Genomic DNA, 23960 nt, shown 5'->3' on the forward strand with positions numbered 1-23960 from the left:
ATTGTGAATTATCTCTGCGATGTATTGAAAGGTCACAATGTTCTACATCTTTATGGCACGAAAGAAAGGCATCAAATATTAAGTAATACCAGTATAATTTGCAAGGAAAACAATATTTACATTGCATATGGTGATAAAAATCCTATGGACTCCTAATGATATATTCTAATCTGGATGTATACATTAATTTTGATATTTATGTAAATATTACAGAGCTTTTAAAGGAAAACATTTTCCACCATCTTTAATAAATGGAGAGTCTGGAAAAGGTTATATGTATTTTTAGCTCGACTTTTCTATGAAAAGGGGAGCTATCCTACTCGCCCCGGCGTCGGCGTCGGCGTCGGCGTTGGCGTTGGCGTCACACCTTGGTTAAGTTTTTCGTACCACCCCACTTTATTTCAGAAGTATTACAAGTATGGCTTTGAAACTTACCATACTTGTTCACCATCATAACCTCCATCTACAGACAAGAGTACATAACTCTGTCAAGGTTTTTGACAGAATTATGGCCCTTTTTTGACTTAGAAAGTGTATTGAGCTTGGTTAAGTTTTTTGTACCACCTCACTTTATTTCAAAACCATTGGAGGTATTGCTTTGAAACTGACCATACTTGTTTACCATCACGACCTTCATCAACAGACAAGAGGACATAACTCTGTCAAGGTTTTTGACAGAATTATGCCCCTTTTTGACTTAGAAAATACATTGAATATGGGTAAAATCCACTTATTGCCTTAACCCTTTGAGATATTGCTTTGAAACTTTTAATGCTATTTCACATCATTACCCCCATCTGTACGCAAGAGAAGGTAACTCTGTCAAGGATTTGTTTTAAAAATTAAGGCCTTTTATCGACTTAGAATCTTGGTTAAGTTTTTAGTACCAGTCCACTTTTTGACTGAACTGTTTGAGATATTAATTTGAAAGTTGGAATACTTGTTTACAATCATGATTCCCAAACATGTCCAGGAGAAGGTAATTCTGTCAAAGATTTTATTTGAATTATGGCCATTGTTCACTTTAAAAATACAGAGATTCTTGTATTGCCTTTTACTGCAAAAACTTTTTTTATTGGCAAGCAATAAAAAAGTCGAGCGCGCTGTCTTACGGACAGCTCTTGTTATATAAGAGCCAGCCTGCTTAAAAGGTCTGATATATGCTGTCTTGCTTAAAAATGTAAAACTGTCAGCTTCAACAAACTAAAGTAAAACTGTCAGCTTTAAAAAAACTAAAGTAAAACTGTCAGCTTTAAAAAACTAATTAACCTTTTTGATGCCCTTAAGGGAGACATATTAAAATCACGTGTCTGTCTGTCCGTCCGCCTGTTAGTCCGCACTACCGAAAAGGGATAGAGGGCCATCTAACTGTAAACAGAACAAAAGAGTTCATTCCGTAACAATAGAGTAAGGGGCCATTGGCCCCCTATTAAACAATAGAAAATAACAAAAGAAATGGCCCTTTATTCCATTTCGGCCGGACGTCCTTACAAACCCAGAGGTACTTGTGTGACTTGGAGAACAATGGGTAACAGTAAATTCTCTTTGATCCTATTCATTCCGTTTTCAATTGTGTGTCTTCTATGCTCCCTGAAAAAATTTGGGGGAGCATATAGTCGCAGGGTTGTCCGTCTGTCCTTATGTACGTCCCTAATTCATGTCCGGCCCATTACTTTGTTATTTGAAGTCAGATTTTACAACTATTTCACAGAAATGATCACCATATTGAGATGATGTGTCACGCACAACATTTGGGTCGCTACCTTGAAGGTCAAGGTCACAGCATGACCTTGCAACAAAATTGTGTCCGGCCCATAACTTTGTTATTTGAAGTCGGATTTGACAACTATTTCACAGAAATGACCACCATATTGAGACAACATGTCGCGCAAGTCGGTTCATAGATCTCATCAAGTAAAAGTGCAGTGCAAAGAACAGTAACTCTGCCTTGCCTTAGTTTAGAATTGTCACACTTTGAACTTATTCTGGGACTACAAAAGATAGACTTTTCTGTGGTTAAAACCCAGTGGGGGAGCATCACCCGGTTCAACCAGCTCTTGTTATCTTATTAAAGCAGAATATAAAAACATATTTTGGTACTAAATTTACACTGTTTTTATTGCACTAAATTTTGCCTATGATAGTCACAAGTCTTCTTGTCATACATGTGCATTGTACATTGTAAAAGCAGGGATCTTGAATTAAGCTTATATGGGTTGAGGGACTTTGCCAAACATTTTAAATAGTAGAGAAATGTTTTCACCTTTTATCTTTTCAGCTACTATAAGTTTGATGATGTAGTTATTAGAGAGATTCTTGGGCGCAAGTTGTCAACAAAAAACCGCAACAATTTAGATGATGTCAGCGACAAAACACGGATACCACTTAGAAGCTGTTGTAGACAGGTATTTGTTATTTCTGCTGGCTTCCATATTTAAGTCTGACATGGACGTCTTAGAAATATAATCTAAAATCAGAAAGAAAAACAAAGTGATAAAATCAGTTGTAAACAAAACACTTAAGACATAGTCAAGTATTTTTATTTTAATATCAAAAGACAGCTAGACATTGCTCTAAAAGTATTCTTTTTGCTGTATTTTGCTAATAACAATACTGGGCTATTTGATATGGATTGATTAGCATTTAATTATACTAAACAAGACACTGCAACATGTGTCTATGTGTCTGTCAGCCGATTGTTTTGCCTATCTAAGCACTATATATAGATTGGAAAGATAAAAAATTCTAAGACTGTTTATACGACACAAACAAAATATTACCCATATCCTTTGAGTAACAGTATTTTTGTCTTGAAATCTATGGAAGTGAATTTTATCTAAATCTCATATATAATTATGGCCTTACTTGTGAGGGTGGACATATTGGTTGGCCATGGTTTATCTGTCCATCCTTCTTTTGTGATGTCCTACTGTCAGACTGTGGGTCCATATTATACTGACAAAACATGGGATTGTTTGGGGAAAGCCTTATCCTATGGACACAGTTTTTGTTTAAATTCTTGTATGGAATTCTAATTGCTGTTTTCAGTTTGACAATGTAAAGAGGGTGTTTAAGACAGTAGAAGAGATGCCAGGATCACTGGAACGAAATATCAAGACACATTTCTGTATCATGTCTGATGAATTAGCTAAGTATGTTCTTCTTTATTGTTTAAAGTTAATCCTTTCCATGCATTCATGCAGGCCCTATTTTGTTGTGTGATAAAATACTCATTTTGGACTTCAAACCATTTGCCTCTCACCTCTGTGGGTTCGAATCCCTACAGGGACTTTGGATTCTTTCATGTGAGGAAGCTATCCAGCTAGCTTACGGAACGTCGGTGGTTCCACTCGGGTACCCGTTCGTGCCTGAAATAATGCACAGAAGGGCACCTGAGGTCTTCCTCCACCAGCAAAGTTGGAACGTCGCAATGACCTATACTGTGTCGATGTGACGTAAACCCCAAAACAAACAAACAAAATACTCATTTTGATATCCCCTAAGTTTATTATGGACAGTTCCATAAAATGAAGTTGGACAAGTCTATTGAAAATTTTTTAGCAGGTACAGGGTTAGTAGTTAGCTTTCAATTAGGGAGAAGGAAGATCTATGAACTTAAGATAACTTAAGTCCAAGTTGTGGCATGTTGTTATGTGACAATTTAGCGACAGACAAAGTACAATGTGGTTAACACCGGTTGTGATTTCAATGTTGTTTTAAGGAATTTATTTGAGGAAGTGGCAACTACATGAATAGGAATTGTAAAGATTTCATGAACATATACTGTGAATTCACTTAATTCCTTGGGTATGAAATTTTGTGGTTTTGTCACAAAGAAAATTTTATTTTCATGGGTTCTTAAATTCATGGACTGTCTATTTTTCCATTAGGTAAAATGTAAATAATGTGATGCAAAATAATCTTACAGCAGACAAAATGAAATTTCATTGCATCTTAAATTTGTGGATTGACCTGTCCACGAAAACAATGGAAATTAGTTCCCCATGAATAATAATGACTTTGCAGGAAGACAATCTAGATTCTCCAGTCAGGAAGACAATCTAGATTCTCCACTCAGACTGACTCAAGAGTTCTATTGTGTTGACAGTTTGGTTCAGTGCTTTGGTCTGAACATTATACTATTTCTGTTGCCTAAAGATTTGAATAACAAAATAAGAAAAGAGAGATTGTTTAATGAGATACCATGAGATATATATTTTGTTTTATTTCAGGAAATATGCAGCTATTGTCTTTATGGCAAACCATCGATTTGAAACCGGGAAGAAGCGTTTAAGTCATTTAACATTTGATGATTTCTTGTTCTGTACAGAACACATGATTGTCAACTGGTCATATAGTGCAGCAGGTGAGGGGAAAGTTTCACAGTGCATATTACATAACCTGCAAAAGTTCATCCTGTTGCCATTGTATTTTTCGAATGATGTTATCTTGTATAAAAGGCAAAGATTTTGGACTAAGACTGTTAGAATTTAGAATTCAGATCCTATGCATAAAAGAACTTAGGTTTTTGGACTAAGAATGTTAGATTTTAGAATTCAGGTCCTATGCATAAAAGAACTTGGGTTTTAGACTAAGAATGTTAGATTTTAGAATTCAGGTCCTATGCATTAAAGAACTTAGGTTTTGGACTAAGAATGTTATATTTTAGAATTCAGGTCCTATGCATAAAAGAATTTAGGTTTTGGACTAAGAATGTTAGATTTTAGAATTCAGGTCCTATGTATAAAAGAACTTTGGTTTTGGACTAAGAATGTTAGATTTTAGAATTCAGGTCCTATGCATTAAAGAACTTAGGTTTTGGACTAAGAATGTTATATTTTAGAATTCAGGTCCAATGCATAAAAGAATTTAGGTTTTGGACTAAGAATGTTAGATTTTAGAATTCAGGTCCTATGCATAAAAGAACTTGGGTTTTAGACTAAGAATGTTAGATTTTAGAATTCAGGTCCTATGCATTAAAGAACTTAGGTTTTAGACTAAGAATGTTATATTTTAGAATTCAGGTCCTATGCATAAAAAATTTAGGTTTTGGACTAAGAATGTTAGATTTTAGAATTCAGGTCCTATGTATAAAAGAACTTTGGTTTTGGACTAAGAATGTTAGATTTTAGAATTCAGGTCCTATGTATAAAAGAACTTCGATTTTGGACTAGAATTTTGAATTTTAGAATTCAGGTCCTATGCATAAAAGAACTTTGGTTTTGGACTAAGAATGTTAGATTTTAGAATTCAGGTCCTATGCATAAAAGAACTTAGGTTTTGGACTAAGAATGTTAGATTTTAGAATTCAGGTCCTATGCATTAAAGAACTTAGGTTTTGGACTAAGAATGTTAGAATTTAGAATTCAGGTCCTGTGCATAAAAGAACTTAGGTTTTGGACTAAGAATGTTAGATTTTAGAATTCAGGTCCTATTAATTAAAGAACTTAGGTTTTGGACTAAGAATGTTAGATTTTAGAATTCAGGTCCTATGTAAAACAATTCATTTGTCCTAGCAATGTGTGTGTACCTCATTGTGTACAGAAAAAATAGGTAAAGTATTTTTAGGATGGAAAAAATTAAGAGAGGTAAAAGCCCACTATAATATAACAACAGTAGAATGTTTGAAAGCTGTCATTGTGCTGAGGAAGTAAATAAAATAGTGATTTAAATGATCACAAAGTAAATTATGCTAAAGAATTGTTTAGTTACCAAAATTATGCTGCAATCTGTAAATCTGTAAATTTTATGCAATTAACAAGCTTTGCTTTGCTTTTGTAATTAGAAAATTGTTGCATTTCACAAGCAAATAATTGTCAATAATGTAAAGCCATGTCTGACAGAATACATGTACAGGGTGGCCTGGCTCTACACTGGTGACAAAGGTTTGTCACAGTCATTTCCACCATTCATAGGGTTCATGCAGTGTATGTGAACAGAACAGAACGGAACAGAAAATTTATTTTAGATTTAATCATTACCGCTTATCATCATCAACCATTAAATATATACATATACAATAATTACTTATATTGCATACAAAAATCATGGATTGAATTACATATATCATTACGGTTAGGTACAAATGTATTTAATATGTTTTAATTTGTTGCTTGTGAGAGAGTACACATCTGTATACCGGTAATGATATTTAATTTTGAGTATTCATTTTATATGTTAATGCTAAAGATGCATAATTTTTGCATGAAATTATCTGGTTCAATAATTTTTGACAGAGTTATAGTCCTATATTTTCTGTTACAGAATGTGATAACCATGAAGATATGGATGTAGATTTAGACAGAATGTTCTTACAAGAACTGCGAGACCTTAAAATACTCACTGAGAAAGAATTTCTAGATGAACATAGAAAGTAAGTCTTACATGATTGTGCCCGGTTTCCTTAGATTATATGTGCCAAATAAAACAAAAAGAAATTTGTAATATCATTTTAATACACTGTTGGCTTTTGCATATGTTTTATTAGTTTCCTCTGGCTTTTGCTCTTCTTTCTGGATTGTTTATCATATTCTATTGGATATAAATGCTGTTTTTTCGAGTTTATTTTCAATCCATTTTCAAAGGGAGTGGTGACTTATATTTTTCACAATTACAAAACGCCAGACTCTGTCAAGTTATATAACTGTGTTTACAATTGTTTGGGCAATTTTTCTGACCATAATTGAATGAATGGGTAAACATTTTTTGAAATATTGTTACTGTAGTGACAAGAATCTGAGCCAGGGGTATTAGTGTTTAACCCTTTCCCTCATGAGCATATTGTGAAAAATGGCTGTTTTATACTGAAAAGCCTCCTGTTACAAGTTCAAACTGCTATGAAACTATGAAAAATGCTTCAATACTAATCAAACTTAGCACAAATGTTGCTTGGACCATTGCCTTTCTAACGACATGCAAAGTCTTAAATTTCCTGTTACCATGGCAACGAGGGGACATCTCAAAATTGCTAAAAATCACTATTTTGCCTCGATTTTTTCCATCAAAATTTATTTCAAAATGCTACAACTTCTCAAGGGATTGAAATAGAGTCAAAGGCTTTTCAGTGTTGGTTACACGTTACATTATGTTCACCTGGGGTCAATTTTTAGCCTCTCACAAGTCCAAAATTGTCTTGGCGATGAGGGGGACTCCGCCCCCTTCAAACCCCCCAAACAGAAGGGGGCACATCCCCCTTCTGGCAAGCCCCTGATGTATCTTTTGGATGGGAAAAAGTGCTCAATTTTTTTAGCAACATTTCTCAAACAAATACGTGTTTGGGGCCCAAAAAGGACATTTTTTCACTATTTGAGGCCTAAAAGAGGGGGGGGGGGTCGAAAGTGCGTTGTTTCGCGTATATATATGAGGTAAAGGGTTAACAAACACATTCTTGTTTCATATGACACCAGTACTGGTTAGTTTCAGAATGTGAATTTGTAAGTAATAAATATAAGTTGCAAGAACTTGTTTTTTTACAATCATGCTAATATCGATTATATTTAGAATTTTAAATTAATTTTGACATTTTATAATTTGTATAATTACATAAAACTGCAAGCATACTGTTTGAATAATTTATTGTTTATCTGATATTAATTTCAGTTACTTGATGAATAGTTTAAAAACCAGTTTAACAAAGAAGAAGCTTACTGATCTTGATGACAATTTTAAGGTGAGTATTAAGCCTAATACATTGAAGAGAGAAAGTTTTAAACAATTAGTTTCTTAAATGGACTTGTCCTATATATTCCATTTGGAAGTGTCTGTGACAATTCTTTTTGGGTATATCAGGATAAAAAATCTTAAATTTGTCACGAGCAGTATAGAGCCTGGTCAGACTGCATGGATTTGCAGGTTGTCCTGGTTCTATTCTGGTGGAAAATGCTGGTCACTTTTGGTTCCAGGTTTGACAGGGTTAAATCAAGGATTGTGTCACCTTTCTATTCCTTCCTCTTAAGTTTATGATAATATTTAGGGAAAATTTAAAAGATTGAATATCAAACAGTGCAGGTTATGATAAGACGGCATGGATGTGCCAGCTGATCTTGGTAGCCACTGGTTACATGGGTGGAGTCAGTCCCTGCAAGCATGCCAAGGGTTAAAAGTCATAATTATATGCCTAGAAATGTAACTGTTTTGCTGAAATTGTCATGCTTATGTATGAAATATTTAGGATAACATTAATTTTCAACCATTTTATATATTGGGAGAAGGCCTTTATATAACCTCTATCTAATGCAGATAATTTCTAGATCCTCAACTACAAATTTATGAAAAATTTGAGAAGAAAAAACATTGAGATTTATGAATTATTATAATACAATGTACTGTATGTGTAGAAATATTCGCGGGCTTCAAATTTTCGCGATCTTCGCGGTGACATTCGATCCGCGAATTCATGTTTAGCGCGAATATTTCTACACCAATAATTTCTTAATAGTCATATGTTCGCGCTTCTGTAGAACAATGTACATGTATATCAGTGTGTGATATGCTTTCAAACTTTTTATGTAAATCTTCACCGAGTAATTGGGTTTTGTTTTCCGAATTATTCATCATTTAAAATCGTTTATGTTTGTGTTTTTTAATTGTTTATTCAGAAAAACCAAAACATGATGTGATCAGATGTCAAGACTTTTATGACGCAAACTGTGAAATATTATACACGTTAACGGGCATTCTTTTGTTTGCTATAATCTGTCTGCTAGACAATGTCTTTTTTCTGTACAATAGAGTATCGTTTGACACCTGTTATTGAAAATAAATGTGAACTCCCACGATGATTACAGTAATTTTCCTTTTTTAACCTAAGTGGTCTACGCGAATTTATGATTTTCGGCAGTCACCTCCGCGAATTCAAAATAGCGCGAATATTTGTATAGACCCCCAAAGTGGACCTTTCCGCGAAAATTTGCTTCCACGAATTTAAATACACATACAGTATTTGAAAAAAATCATAAACTTCTTGTATATGTTCAAAAATCAAACAGAAGATAGTATTAAAATAGTTGCAAATATGCTTTATTTTTTATTGATTTTGGTATACTATATTTAGGTATCTTATGTAGACATCTGTTGTGGGTTATCAAAAAGCTCTAGCATTATAATTGTTTCCAGTCACTAAACTCACTTTATGTATCTTAGAGTTGTCTCCCTTGGTCTATATTAATGTACCATTTTCATATATATCAAACAGTTGTTCTATCTAGAGAGTACAGATGTACTCTCGAAATACTTCTGATAGGAATTATAGGAGGATTAAGGCAGTTTTAATAGCTATAATGGCATAAAAATGAAATCTTTCTTTTAAATTTAAAATATTTCCCAGGAAACATTTTTAGCTCGACTTTTCTATGAAAAGGGGAGCTATCCTACTCGCCCCGGCGTCGGCGTCGGCGTTGGCGTCACACCTTGGTTAAGTTTTTCGTACCACCCCACTTTATTTCAGAAGTATTACAAGTATGGCTTTGAAACTTACCATACTTGTTCACCATCATAACCTCCATCTACAGACAAGAGTACATAACTCTGTCAAGGTTTTTGACAGAATTATGGCCCTTTTTTGACTTAGAAAGTGTATTGAGCTTGGTTAAGTTTTTTGTACCACCTCACTTTATTTCAAAACCATTGGAGGTATTGCTTTGAAACTGACCATACTTGTTTACCATCACGACCTTCATCAACAGACAAGAGGACATAACTCTGTCAAGGTTTTTGACAGAATTATGCCCTTTTGACTTAGAAAATACATTGAATATGGGTAAAATCCACTTATTGCCTTAACCCTTTGAGATATTGCTTTGAAACTTTTAATGCTATTTCACATCATTACCCCCATCTGTACGCAAGAGAAGGTAACTCTGTCAAGGATTTGTTTTAAAAATTAAGGCCTTTTATCGACTTAGAATCTTGGTTAAGTTTTTAGTACCAGTCCACTTTTTGACTGAACTGTTTGAGATATTAATTTGAAAGTTGGAATACTTGTTTACAATCATGATTCCCAAACATGTCCAGGAGAAGGTAATTCTGTCAAAGATTTTATTTGAATTATGGCCCTTAACTGTCAATGTTTTGACTTAAACATTTCAAACTTTGCTGCAGTGTTCAAGGGTATCACACAATTCAGTAAAATAATTCTTCACTAAATATCTTAATGCTCATGGCCATTGTTCACTTTAAAAATACAGAGATTCTTGTATTGCCTTTTACTGCAAAAACTTTTTTTATTGGCAAGCAATAAAAAAGTCGAGCGCGCTGTCTTACGGACAGCTCTTGTTTTTTAAGTTTTGGTCCCTCAACATAATGACTTTCCAATGTCACAACTATAGGCTAGATTGTATGTACATGCAGTTTAAACCACCTTAATATTGTCAGCTGTTTGATTTTATATTTTGGTATGAAATTCTTTTTTGTAACAATTGTTTGTTTCAAATTCAAAGCATGATAGATCATTTTTAGAAATACAGCAGTGTACAGCCCCCGATAGGTTTAAGTACACAAAATTGAGTGCCAAGTATATTTCTAATTACATATATCTTTGTTATGTGAACAACATGTATAAACACTTACATTATACCAGTAATTATTAAAATATTTAATGTAATAAATGCAAAATAATATGTGATAGTTTACATGATTTATATACATTGTGTATGTTAAGTTTGATTAGAAACGAACAGAAATAAAAGAAAAATTAATGATAATTCTAAAATTTTTACTATAGACTAATTTTTCCATTTCAGAACTTATCAAAGGCCATTATTTCCATTGCCTATGGATTGAATCACAGTAAAGAGGTCAAAAATTACTTTGTTGATGTTGTTGAGAAGGTATTACAATTTACATTATATATTTTAGAGAGTAACCAGTGATACTGACTGGCTTATACCATTAGTATAGAGTCAAGCCGTCAACATTTTTTGTATGAATTTTTAACGTTTACCACCCTAGATATTTTAAATGGACTTGTCAATCTTTTAATCTGGACATAACCAATCAACATTTTTAGGGAAAATTTAAAAATAAGTAAGGAATGAACAGTGCAGAAACTCAGTGCTGGTCTGCACCAGTGGCATGGATAGATTCTTTTGTTGCCAGAAGGTTAAAGGTTACATGAGTAATTCTTAAAAGTAACACTTGTTGAATTTAATCTCTTGTCATATTGATAGTTTGAAGTAAATGAAAAGCTTTTTGGCTATATCATTTTGGTATATCAGGGAAAAAAACTTGTAAATTTGTCTGTGATATTGAAATACATGTAAGTAAAATAGCAAAAAATTCTAACAGAAGCTTTCATATTGATTTTGGAAAACTGTTTTATTAAAATGCAAGTAGATTTTCTCTACTGTAGTTATATTTTATTTTCATTTATAGGTTATAGAGCCATTTATGATGGCGATGTGGTCTGAAGATGACATGGTGAAGTTTCTGAATTTGTACAAAGATTCCGGTTTAAGACTATCAGTGTTTAGGTAGGTATAAACCTATGAGTCTATATTAGGTATATTATGTTTTCTCTTAATAATTTTGGCATATAGAGACTTTCATTGTCTAGTGGCTAAAGTAGTTGATGTAGAATTATTTTTTCCTGGTATCTATTGATTCCAATACTATGCCATATGAATTGACTTGTTGTAAACTTATATAAGAAAAAAATATTTAACATAAACTTGGTCATATAATTGTAACCTTTCAAAAAAGTTTTCTATCTTAACTTATTCATAACACTGCTGAAGTTTTTGTTTTTTGTTTTTTTTATTGAAATTAAGTCAGTAGCTGGGGTGTGGGTGGCCGAGTGTTTAAGGTAGTTTACTTCAAACAACTTGCCCCATACCACTGTGGGTTTGAATCCCAGCAGGAACTTTGGATTCTTTCATTTAAGGAAGCTATCCAGCTATAGTTTAAGGAATGTCAGTGGTTCTACTTAGGTGCTTAAAATAATGCAGGGAAGGGCACCTGAGGTCTTCTTCCACCAGCAAAGCTTAAGAGTTGCCATATGACCTATACTGTGTTGGTGGGACATAAAATCCAACAAAAATCAAAATAATCAGCAGCTGTGTATATAGATACAAAGATCTTGACTGTCCATTGAAAATCAATTACTGAAATCAAGCAATATTACATATAAATTGTTTTAACCCTTGTACATTGTAAATATAAAGTTATCAAGCTATTTATGTATGATTTTGATTTCAGAACTTTACCTAACATGGTTACAGTGTGGGAAAGATATATGAACACTTTCAACAAATGCTGCCTTAAATTGTACCATAATTAAGTAGACTGTGTCACTTTCTTTTTGACCACTGTTATAGGTAGAAAAAATGTTATCTTATAACCAGTCAAAATGATGTCATATTGTACCTGTGTCACTTAGGTCGTGTCACTTAACTGGAAATAAATATCAAAGTCTTTTTCAGACCAGTCTTAAATGTTAACTATTTACACCTATTTACCAATCTGTTTTGAATTATTTTAAAATTGTCAATCATTATTGATTACTTTAAGTTGAACTCAACTTTAACCTACACAAAGATATTTCTAGTAGAAAGGCAATATATTTGAGATTTATTTGAAATGTGATAATAATACATGTATGTTGCCATATTTTATGCTCTACATTTTTTTTCTCAATGAAGTATATACACTTCATAAATGCAAATTTGTCATTGAATTTCCCTTTTTCAATCCATGTGTCACAGTTAACGTCCTTGTGTCACAGTTACCATTTTGTCATAGCACCTTGATTTATTTACTGATATCCTACATATTTATGTTATGTTTGTATCCTCTATTGGCCTATACCCTAAGATGGGAGATTAAGTCAATTGGTCAAGGTCATATAGGCTAAAAATAGGTTTTCCTACTCTCATTCAAGGCCATGTTTTTAGCCTTGTCAAAGAGACAGCAGAGAGCATTCATCAATATACCAAATTGTCTTCTTTAATAGATATTATAAAAGTATTTTGAAGATAACTGTTAATTGATATTTAAGATTGCAAAAGTATATTTTTCCATGCACTTTTAAGTTTTCTTCTTTTTTTTTTAACTAAAATCCTCTTGCAAGATGCTATTAACATTATTTAATAATTTTAGTGATTCTCAGACCACTAGAATATTATAGGTTATTATTAAACAAATATTGTGATATGATTATATGAAAATAAAACACAATAAGTTAAATTCAAATATTGAACCCTCACTATGTTGAAACCAGAACTGTGAAATCTTTGCTACCAGACTCTATGCCATTGTCTAATCATCTAGACTGTTGTCTCACTGGCTACAAACTGTTGTTTGCCCAATTTCCAAAATTAATATTCATAATAAAAAACATGATTGAATCATAATAAAATTCTTAAAATTCATAATGAAGTGTTTCAAAGTGGAAGTTGGAAAAGTCCATTTAGCATATTCGGCAGTTTAGAGGTTGAGGTTGTAAAAAGTGTGTAACTTTACAAATATCTATTTAGTGTATTATTTTAATTTTTCTGCTGATCTCATAGTTATACAGGCATTACATAAAAACCTTCAGATGTTTCTGATATTATCATGTACATATTTCTTACATAACAAACAAATGCAAACAATGTATCATAATGTTATAGTTATGTACATGTAATAGTGCAATTGAAGATATTTTATTAGCTCACCTTGGCAGAGAGTGTTGTAGGGTGACTTTGTATTTGCTTGATGTCTGGCATCTTTTATTGTCTTCTTTTTGTTTAAAGTTAAACCTCATTATATGTAAAACAGCAGGGTAGATTTTTACCAGACTTCACAAGAATTGTCTTGAGGAAGTCCTTTGCATAGTTTGTATAAATCATCTTACCAATAAGCATCTTACGCTGATGTAGCCATTGTTGGTCACACAAGTCAAAATTAGATTAAAAATTTTAAGAAATAGATTGTTATGTTACAAACTTCAAGGCCAAGACCTTAGATAATTGGAATGCAATAATTTGTCTTGTGTTCCTGTTATTTTATTTTATGAATTTCGCCCTTAGCATAAAGAGTGGCCCCTCCATTGTGATCACTTGTTTTGAATATTGTTCAATGTTAAAAGTCTTTCTGAAAATAAATATGTCTTGGCTAAGATACTTGTCTAATTGGCCTCTACAAAAGTAATATGGAAATCATGGCAGAGTTCAAAATTGTTCCTGTTCTGAAGTCTATTGTTGCATGGACATTAACAGGAAAAAATCCCATTGCCAGTGAAACAAAAAAGTCCTTAGGCTAAGTTATTTGATATTTAGATATTTGTTATCTTTGCGGCTTCTTCAAAAGTTATACAACATGTATATATCTTATTTCAAGATACAGAAATGGTATTATTATTAAGACAATTTTATCTTCTTTTCCGTTAAATTGGGTGAGCCATTTAAACTCACTTGAGGAACTGTTTCCATGTAGGAATTCTTTGCTTTTGAATGCTTTATGGGACCATTGCTATGTGTAAGGGTAGAGGCTATGAAGTGATTTCTTCAGCATTAAGAAACCTACACTCATTGCTTAGTACTAGTTTGTTCCAGCTACAGATTTAAGAATGTTTCAATAAGCGTATAGCTGCCAACACAATCAAACTAAAATAAATGAGAATAAACTAAGAAACAAAGAAATAATAAAATAAAAATATGTGTAGAAGATGGAGTAGTTACTAGTACATAAGTACTTTGGGATTTCACTGCATAGCCTATACCTAACTTAGTGTTAAAGTTTCTGATCAGCAGTAAATAGCTTAGCTATAATGTCTAAGTGCATTAGAAGAATTTAAATTTGGTTTGATCCTTTGATCAGCCTTATTATCTATATGACAATATTTTTGTTTGTTACAAATAAAATAAAAGATTCAGATTAAAATGTTTGTTTTAGAGCTTTATATAAATACATTGATGTAACTGCATGAAAATATATAGGTTCAGTATAACTTGTTTTAATAAAACATTTAACAAATGATTTGTAAAAGAAAAATACTAAACACTAAGAATAAGTGTTTTAAGTGGAAACATGCATTCCATGGTATGTGTTTTATATACTATTTTATAGGTAAAATACAGTTGTGTTTTACTTTTTTACTTTTTTGTTTAGAATTAATTGATGTATTAAGGAGTAAAGTGTATAAGCAAGAAAAAATTGTTTTGTTTTCTATGAAATCATCTTGTGCTATTGTATCCTGTAAACCTGTTTTTGAAGAATATGGTATTTTTGAATCAGATTTTTAAATGGCTTTTCATTGCATCTTGTCTGTAGTGCAAGTCTTGTGTTAATCTTTTATCATATACATATAAAACATTTGGCAGTTTAGAATGGTCATTTGAACACATTGCTTATTATACATTCTGTAGACCCGTAACATTCCGGTCAGTTTCCGGATGATGAGGTATAGCCCTTCCATTCCTACATGGTGACTTTATTATAAAGTATAACAAGTCATGAAATGTATTGGTATTTAGTTTTGTCAAGTGTATTACACTACATATCATGTATTTCCCTTGTGTTGGAAATGGCATTCTACTCCACATCTTAAGTGGATAGATTAATTGCAAGATAAGTGTAATGATTGATTTTTAATGAAATTCTGTTTATGGATTTACAAAGATAGACTGGATTCTGGATAAGTTTTACTTAAATAGTTGCTATGGTAACATATACATGTAGAAACTGCAAGTAAGATTTAGTACAGCTTAAATCTTGGGGGGAAAAATGTTCAAAAGATTAGAATGTTCGGAAATCTAACACAAATGTAAATGGTTCCTTGCATTTGATACGGCTTCTGTTTGTCAGAAAAAACAGTTCATGATACATGTACCATGGACAAAAATTCCAACAGTATATCGCGGTATATCTAGTCTCGTTTTATTTTTAGAGGTAAGTCATATAATACACCAAAGGGCCTGCTTGGCGCCAATGCAACATGTAGAAAATCTTCAATCGAATGTTAAAATGGCAGCATGATTTTGAACATAATGACAGCTAAGAAAGTGTACTCTTGTGCTTTTTGACTAGCTAAACTGAAATAATTATTGTTCAGTTATGAACTTGTTCTTTACTTAAATACGTTTGAATCGATGGATTTACAATAGCTCCTGAGACTTAAGATTATGTGAAGTAAATACCAGCAAAATGTCGCCGCACCCGAGTTTAAAGACATACTGTCCTTACAAAGACGGTATACTGTAAACTATAGACTCGACTCTGCCTATCCTATGCCTAAAGTACATGCCAGAAGATGCCGTGTATTGCGTGATACAATATACGTAAGAACTACATTATACGGGAAAGGCATTTAGAACTGGTGTTTAAAGACAGCACAAGACAAGACACGACTTTTAAAGACAAACATCCTTCTGTAACTGTCCGACAACTATTGCTTCTTTCTCCATAGCAACGTAACAACTTTCAAATAAATGTAATTTCAATACGCTCACCTGTCTTTAGCCATGTCTATGAATGAATGTTAATTGCACTTAGGAACCCAAAGATCAATTTCTGGAGGAAAGAAATTGTCTCTTTTATCCAATCCCAGCTTTGTCAAGATGTCATTGATGGAAATCAGAAGTAATCAAGTATCTATTGAATATCTAATAGAGTTTTTTGAAAGCAAAACGTTACCGGTATGTATTGACGTTTCTTATTTCTGAGAGACAAGACTGACACGTGAAAGCATTTGTGTATTGAGAAAAAGAACGCGCTTTCTACGTGATTAATAGGCATGTTTAAAGTTATAAAAGCCGTGGCGAGCACTGATTAATGGAAAACGTATTTCACAATGAAAAACACTTTCCAGTACAGTTCAAGGGGAGAGACAAGCGTAAGAAAAACAAGCCTATCTGAACATCAGTATACAATTTCATCCTGATATTATAAAATATGCAGTAGAAAAACGAACTTGTTGAATTAAACTAGCAGTTGAGCTGGCGGTCTTTTTTTCAATTGCGGAGGATTCTGTCATTTTCTATAGAAGTTGCTTTCAGATAGTAGTCAGTAGGTGTGAATTTAACACACACAACTGTCCAAGTATTATTTGACCGAGTCCCGAAATGTCTAGGTATCATTTGACCGAGTTTCACAATGTCCAAAAGTCTACCGGATTTCCCATGTATTATTTGACCATAGTCCAGAATGTTCTTAACTTGTAACACGAATCCTTAGGTAGCTAGCGGCAAGTGAATTTACCCTTTCGACCAGTGTAAAACAAGACCAGTTTGCACATACGCGCAGTCTGGCCATGCTCTGCACTGTTCATGCTCTGCTCTGTTTGCATATTCAGTCAGTACATATTTTAATGAGGAACAGTTTTCTCAGGATTGAATGATGGAAAAGTCTAAGATATGTCGTAGCTCAGTAAAAGTTAAAATATTAGTACATTTCGTTTAGCAATACAATTACATATCACTTAAGGTGTGAGGAATACCTTGAAGCTCATTCGCGGTCAATTTTCTGTTAGTCATTCAATTAATATAAACCGAAGTCTGGCGTAAGCTACCGAAATTGGCCGATTGCAGTTTTAATTTGTATCGCTTATAAACGATATCTGTGCAAATTAGAGAGAAGGTGATCATCAAACTGTTCTACATATCCTGCTTACGTATCTATGTTTTATGTTAAGAAACTATTTCTAATTTTTTTATATCGTTTGATCCTTGGGGACATAAAATCAGCATCAATGTCTCTAAAACGATTGTTTGTCTGTTAAGACAAATTAATTGCTATTCTTTAGAAAATTAAATTTGATACGGCGTATAATTGAAGGAGGGAGACTTTCTTGCTAGGTAATCAGTGGAAATTTTATGGTTCTTAGATGAAAGAGAAAGGGATTTTTTCCTGTACTATCGTAGTCTTTGCAGACAATGGTAATTTTATTTTGTTTCTGTAGGAGACCATTATTCTATAAATGTTACATGATATTTCGACTCGAGTATATATCATAAAATGAGCTCAGATTTCATATTTATACGACTTGTGAGATTTCAAGTCTGAATGATGGTCTTGTACTGTTACATGCCGGGCTTGGCGTTGCCAGCAATATTTGCTTAGTGAAACCATTTGATAACATACAATGAAATATAAATGAATATCGTCATTGTTCATCATTATGATATATATATTCTAGCTCCAGCGTCCGCAAAGAACCGTGTTGCGTCCAGCCATCTGACCTTATCATAAGTTATAACTATGACGTGTAGATTTTATGGTTTAATATTGAGTCAACTCACCAAACTTTGACAGATACAAAATATTTAGCAAGTTATATAAATTGTTGAAAATAGCACATTATTTTTCACAATTTCGAGCCATGTCTCAATTCGTCCTTTTAAAACAGAAACTGATTCTAACACAAAAAAAAGAAACAGAAATACATTGAACGTCATGGCATTTTCCAATAGACTGTTGTCATATTGATATGTACAAAAATCAAATTTTCTGTATGTACCTTAACAAGTTTTTACGTTGCTTAGAATTGAATATTTATATATTAACAATGTTTTGTCTATTTTTCGAACCCTTCTTGAAGAATAATAATTTGTCAGACGTAATGTCGCATCCAAATTTAGCACTTCCTGTGTTACAAATTCGGAATCATGATTTTAACTGTAAAAAGCTATTTCAAATATTAATAGACACCTTCATAAAGTGCCGTTGTTGGCACGACTATAAAACCGTATAAGATTGTTTAGAAATAGCATCTCAAACCCGGCGTTTACCAAGTTAGGGATAATTAAGTTTTTCTAATGTTCCACGCTTGAATGCGGGAATCTTTATTGACCGTTACCTGCGTCTTTATCTACCGGAAATTGCTCGTTCAAGCCATTGTTCGGGAAAAAGACAAGAAAATTGCATTAGAAATGACAGATTTACTCTTTGATAGATGCTACTGGCTTTTATTGTCATCTTTACCTGAGATTTATTCATAATTACGGCATTGAGTCTTGTGTAGGATTGTTTATAGCCCGGAACCACTGCGTAAAACTATCACCAGACTTAAGTACATGTATATGTCTTAACGACTTCTTTTTTCAAAACAGTGGAGTACCTTGATGTTATTAACCTGTTAAACCACTTATAAGACAACCAAAGAACAAGTTCTAACTTATGCTTATAATATAATTTATGTTGATACTATATATATCAATTATTATCATTTAATAGGAAGCACGTGATAATCCGATATACATGCATACGCATATTGAACGCTCTAGCGTCCAATATAATTATCTTTTATTGGGCAGTCCAGTGCATATTGCATTTTCCATGTAACGTCAATGATAATTTGATAAAAACCGTTAACTACACGTATCCGAATGAATATTACTAGGAGCGTTGCAATCGTCTTAAAAAGTCAAACAAACTTCCTTCATACATACCCAATCGACGGATAAGAATAATGAATAATCGTTGAGGTGATTTATTCCTTTACCCATTACGGGAGATTCACGAAAACGGCCGAAGAATTGCGATTGATGTAATACTAGTATGCATTGATACTTTACAACCCTTTAAAATATAGTTTTTTGTTTGTTTTTTGTTTGTTTTTTTTTCGAAATGTTCGCCATTTTGTGTTTCTACGTCCTGAACTTTTCTTTTCAGCATCCATAAACATATGATTAATTCAAAGTGTCCGTGGGCTTCTTTTATGAATTGCTATCCATTTCCCCGTGTTTGGTAACTTAAAACTTTGTCATCATTAATTCAATATTTTCTGTGTATTTTAGTGCGAAAATCGTTGTGTTTCAAAGATTATACAATGTTTTATCTCAAGTACATTAATCATGCAAAACTTGAAACTGTAAATGAATTAATTGCAAACAATAGAAACCACATTTGTATCAATTGTGAAAAAAGTATCAGTATGCTTTATTATACTACTGGGCTTTGCAAGTAATTATTCATTGAAAATCAGCTTTTCAAGTTTTAGCTAATTGAACTTTCAATTGTTGGTCATATGTATTATTTATTTTTCCTGTTCAGTTGACGTTACTTGAATAAACCTCGGATACCGCACTGTGCCAAAGGTCCGTTTAATGCTTAACCCTTACCACTCTTTATGTTTTAAATTAATCCATTCATCTTTTCAATCAAGATAAATAATTCATAAGCGAAGTTTTTAAAATTTGTAGGGACTGAAAAGCGTACGGTGCAAACCAAACTAGATCAGCTAGAAGATGCGCATAGGTAGACCAGGCTAAATGGTTAAGGTCATTAAGGTTGCATTGTTGTTTTTACTTCACTTCAAATGCTTATGTTTTAAAATTACAATTATCCAGCGTGAAGTTAAGGAGATTTTTAATATGAGAAATACACATGTAAGCGGCCAACTTAGCTGAGGCTTAACGTGAACGCTGGCATGCTTCTTCAGTTGTAGTGGTTGACACATCCCAGAATTTAAAGCCTCTAGCGTTCGTTTAGTGGATACCACTTCACTTTATATATTATTATTGTTCATTCTTGAAGAAACCTATCAGAATATTACTTTGTATATAACATTGATCCGGTAAGAATATTTTATTCACTAATGTCATTATTTCACAAGGTCAAAATAGCATATCAATACTTACATGTATTACTGTTCAAGTGAACACACCTTGTTATCAAAAAGTTTTCAAGTCAATGTTGAATCCAGAATATCAACAATATATTATGTATGGTAATCTTCTTTAATGCTGTCGCTGATATTAACATTGAAATGGTCAAACAGCGATCTTCAGCTTTACTGGTAGGGGAAGACGTCAGGTGCTCCCCCTCCACTGGATTACTTCAGGCACGATTCTTCTTTTATAAAATACAAGCTGCTGTTATAAGAGATTGAAAAGTTGTACGTATTTCTAATCTCTGTATTTTTTATGCCATAAAGTCTCCAATCTGAATATTTTAGACATAAAATAAGAGAGAATTAGGCTCACATATGGTATGCAACGTTCGCAGAACGTAGCCACGCCACATCAAAACGAGGGACCTCGAAGTCAACATACTTCTTGCGGAGAAAATGTAAATGGCTTTCTTGTCCATTGTAAAATAATATGGAATTTCAAGACAAGAAACACCATTAGATGTCCAGTTGTACAGCGTGTGGTCAGACTGTACGGACCGATCTGACCTAATATTGATGCCATAGACGTATCATTATAACCACGAATTAATTAGGTCAATGGAAATCTGTAAGCACGCACGACGGTCAGGGGTACAAACATACTGTACATGTATCTTCATAGTTTTACTGAAATCTCTGATATAAATATAACGGAACAAATGGCCGTATTTAATTATTTGCTTAACAATTGTTATACAATTTAACCTATGTTTGTAGACTTACGTTATATCTAATTATATATTTTTATTATCTTTATATTTAATCTTTTAATCATTCACAAGCACACTTGAGCTGGATATCATTTCAGGTGATAAAATATTTGACAGATTTGACAACTAAGGTGCACCAGAAGTATTGCGGCCAGTTACTTCCTAAATAAATATATATGACCCTGAAGATATTTGTAATCAGATTATCTACAGATTAGCGTCTTATACCGTTACTACATGGTATACTTAAAAGTGTGCGTAGGAGGTTGATATACAGTTATCCGAAACTCAGTTTGGTAGAAGCTAGTCCATCCTAATTAGTTGTAATCACATGGCTGTTGATAATAAATAATGGGATACCAAATGTAAATGTCCTACATATTTGTTATATTGTTGTTGTTGTTGTCATCTATACATCAACTCATAGACAAGTGGGTAATTCTTCCTTGAAAAAAAGACCACTGCTTTATCAACTGATCAATATAGCAAACATTTTTGAACTAAAATTTATGTGCAAAAACGTAGCTAGGTTCCTTGTCATTCATGCATGCATATATTGTTGTATATGAAGATGAGCTGTACATGCTTAATTCAAAATAAACAAGGCATTTTAAAGGACAGCTAAATCTCCTTCCGCAGTGAACATAAATGTGTAATTCTTGACCTTTAACCAACCATGGCCTTGATGTTGTGTCATGCATATCATATGCACATAGTCACGATGGTGATTATTTGTGCCAAGTTATTTAAAATCTTCCATAAAATCAAAAAGTTATGGAGAACATATAACATTGACCTGGGGGTAGCATCCTGGATGTTGAGCTCTGCAGATTTTGTCATTGTGGGGATCATTTGTGCCAAGTTATTTTATAACCTTTGAGTTTTCAATAAGTTATAGAGCGGACATGAAAAATAGATGTTTTTACATTGAACCTTTGAGTGTGACCCTGACCTTCATGGTTTTGTGGGCTTGATTATTGTGCTCTGCCAATGGTGTCATAATGGTGATCATTTTTGCCAAGTTATCTTAAAAATATTGCTGCGGTTTAAATGTTATAGACAGACACGACATGTAGACTTTCTAACATTTGACCTGTAAGTGTGACCTTGACCGTAGGAGTAGCAATTCAATTATTGTGCTGTGCACGTCGTCTCATAATGGTGATCACTTGTGCCAAGTTATTGAAAAGACTTCTCAGGGGTACGGAAACAAAATGTAGACTTTTAACACATGACCTTCAAGTTTGACCTTGACCTTGGGGGTAGCAACCCAATTATTGCGCTTTGCACATCGTCTCATTATGGTGATCACTTGTGAAAAAAATTCAGCGGTTTAATGGATATGGAGCGGACACGAAATGTAGACTTTTTAACATTTGACCTTTAAGTGTGACCTTGACCTTGGGGGTAACAGCCCACTTAGTGCGCTCTGCACATCGTCTCATTATGGTGATCACTTGTGCCAAGTTTTAAAAAAAAAAAACTTTTAGCAGTTTTAAAAGTCGTGGAGCGGATACGAAATGTAGACTTTTTTACACTTGACCTTTAATTGTGACCTAGACTTTGGGGGTCCCCAATTATTGCGCTCTGCACATCATCTCATTATGGTGATCACTTGTGTTCAGTTAATTAAAAAAACTGTCAGCAGTTTAAAAGTTATGGAGCGGACGCGAAATGTAATCTCTTTATTATGAAATGAAGACTTTTTAACTTTTGACCTTTAAGTGTGACCTTGACTTTGGGGGGTAGCGACCCAATTATTGCGCTGTGCACATCGTCTCATTACGGTGATCACTTGTGCCAAGTTATTTAAAAAAAAACTTTTAGCAGTTTAAAAGTTATGGAGCGGACACGAAATGTAGACTTTTTATTATTAAATGAAGACTTTTTAACATTTGACCTGTAATGTGACCTTGACCTTGGGGGTAGCGACCCAATTTTTGCGCTGTGCACATCGTCTCATTATGGTGATCACTTGCTACGCGGAAGGGGGTTAAATATAGTCCTATTCTCACTTCCCCTTGACGCGTGCAAGTCACGGCTTGGCGTACCCAGCCAGTTATCGGGACTGCTACTTCGTTGACGAATGGGCACCAGCTGCCGATGTCCTGACTAAAGCCGTGGGGAGTGGCCCTACAATGTTGGCAGAGACAAGGATGGTGTGCTAGGATGCGTGAACCACTAGCAAAGATAGACGGCTTGTAAGGTTGGCCCTTTGCTTGGCACCAACAGTTCTTTCAATATTATCTCAGGTTACTGTACATTTAGGTTCTCATTGACCGCCGTACAATGACCTACTTTTGGCTCGAAAGCCGCCTTTTGTGCCTTACCAGGCGGATGGACCCTTATTAAACATGAACTATATACATACAATGTATGTTCTGTTCTATTCTGTAATGTATATACAATGCATGATCGCGACATTCATAGAAGTTTTACAAAAATAAATCTCTCTGTTTTGATAGAATATATCAAAATCAAAATTGTAAATATTTATCACATAATAGGTACAATTATATTTATAAAGATTTCTGACAATAATATACGTATCAAACATTTGCTTTTACTAGAGCATTTCACTAGTCATATATATCTACACGTATAACGATTTTATAATACAGTAAGGAAAAATATAAAATACTTTATAAATATTCAGCAGCCGTTGA

General features: G+C 33.4%; 1 protein-coding gene across 2 annotated transcripts in view; it reads left to right on the forward strand.

The window, feature by feature from the left end:
* Positions 1 to 15129, forward strand: part of LOC132745535 (acidic fibroblast growth factor intracellular-binding protein-like) — a 42859-nt gene extending 27730 nt beyond the window's left edge. For both annotated transcript variants that reach the window (XM_060734484.1, XM_060734485.1), the window contains exons 4-11: positions 2279 to 2405; positions 3049 to 3152; positions 4233 to 4366; positions 6265 to 6373; positions 7600 to 7669; positions 10740 to 10826; positions 11371 to 11468; positions 12193 to 15129. In XM_060734484.1, the coding sequence (XP_060590467.1) occupies positions 2279 to 2405; positions 3049 to 3152; positions 4233 to 4366; positions 6265 to 6373; positions 7600 to 7669; positions 10740 to 10826; positions 11371 to 11468; positions 12193 to 12274 (811 nt within the window). In that variant the 3' untranslated portion in view covers positions 12275 to 15129. The remainder of the gene's footprint in view (positions 1 to 2278; positions 2406 to 3048; positions 3153 to 4232; positions 4367 to 6264; positions 6374 to 7599; positions 7670 to 10739; positions 10827 to 11370; positions 11469 to 12192) is intronic.
* The last annotated feature ends 8831 nt before the right edge of the window (positions 15130 to 23960 follow it).

Source organism: Ruditapes philippinarum, unplaced genomic scaffold (assembly GCF_026571515.1).
Source record: "Ruditapes philippinarum isolate M1 unplaced genomic scaffold, ASM2657151v2 ctg2233_1_1_1_1, whole genome shotgun sequence".
NCBI classification, from domain to species: Eukaryota; Metazoa; Mollusca; class Bivalvia; order Venerida; family Veneridae; genus Ruditapes; species Ruditapes philippinarum.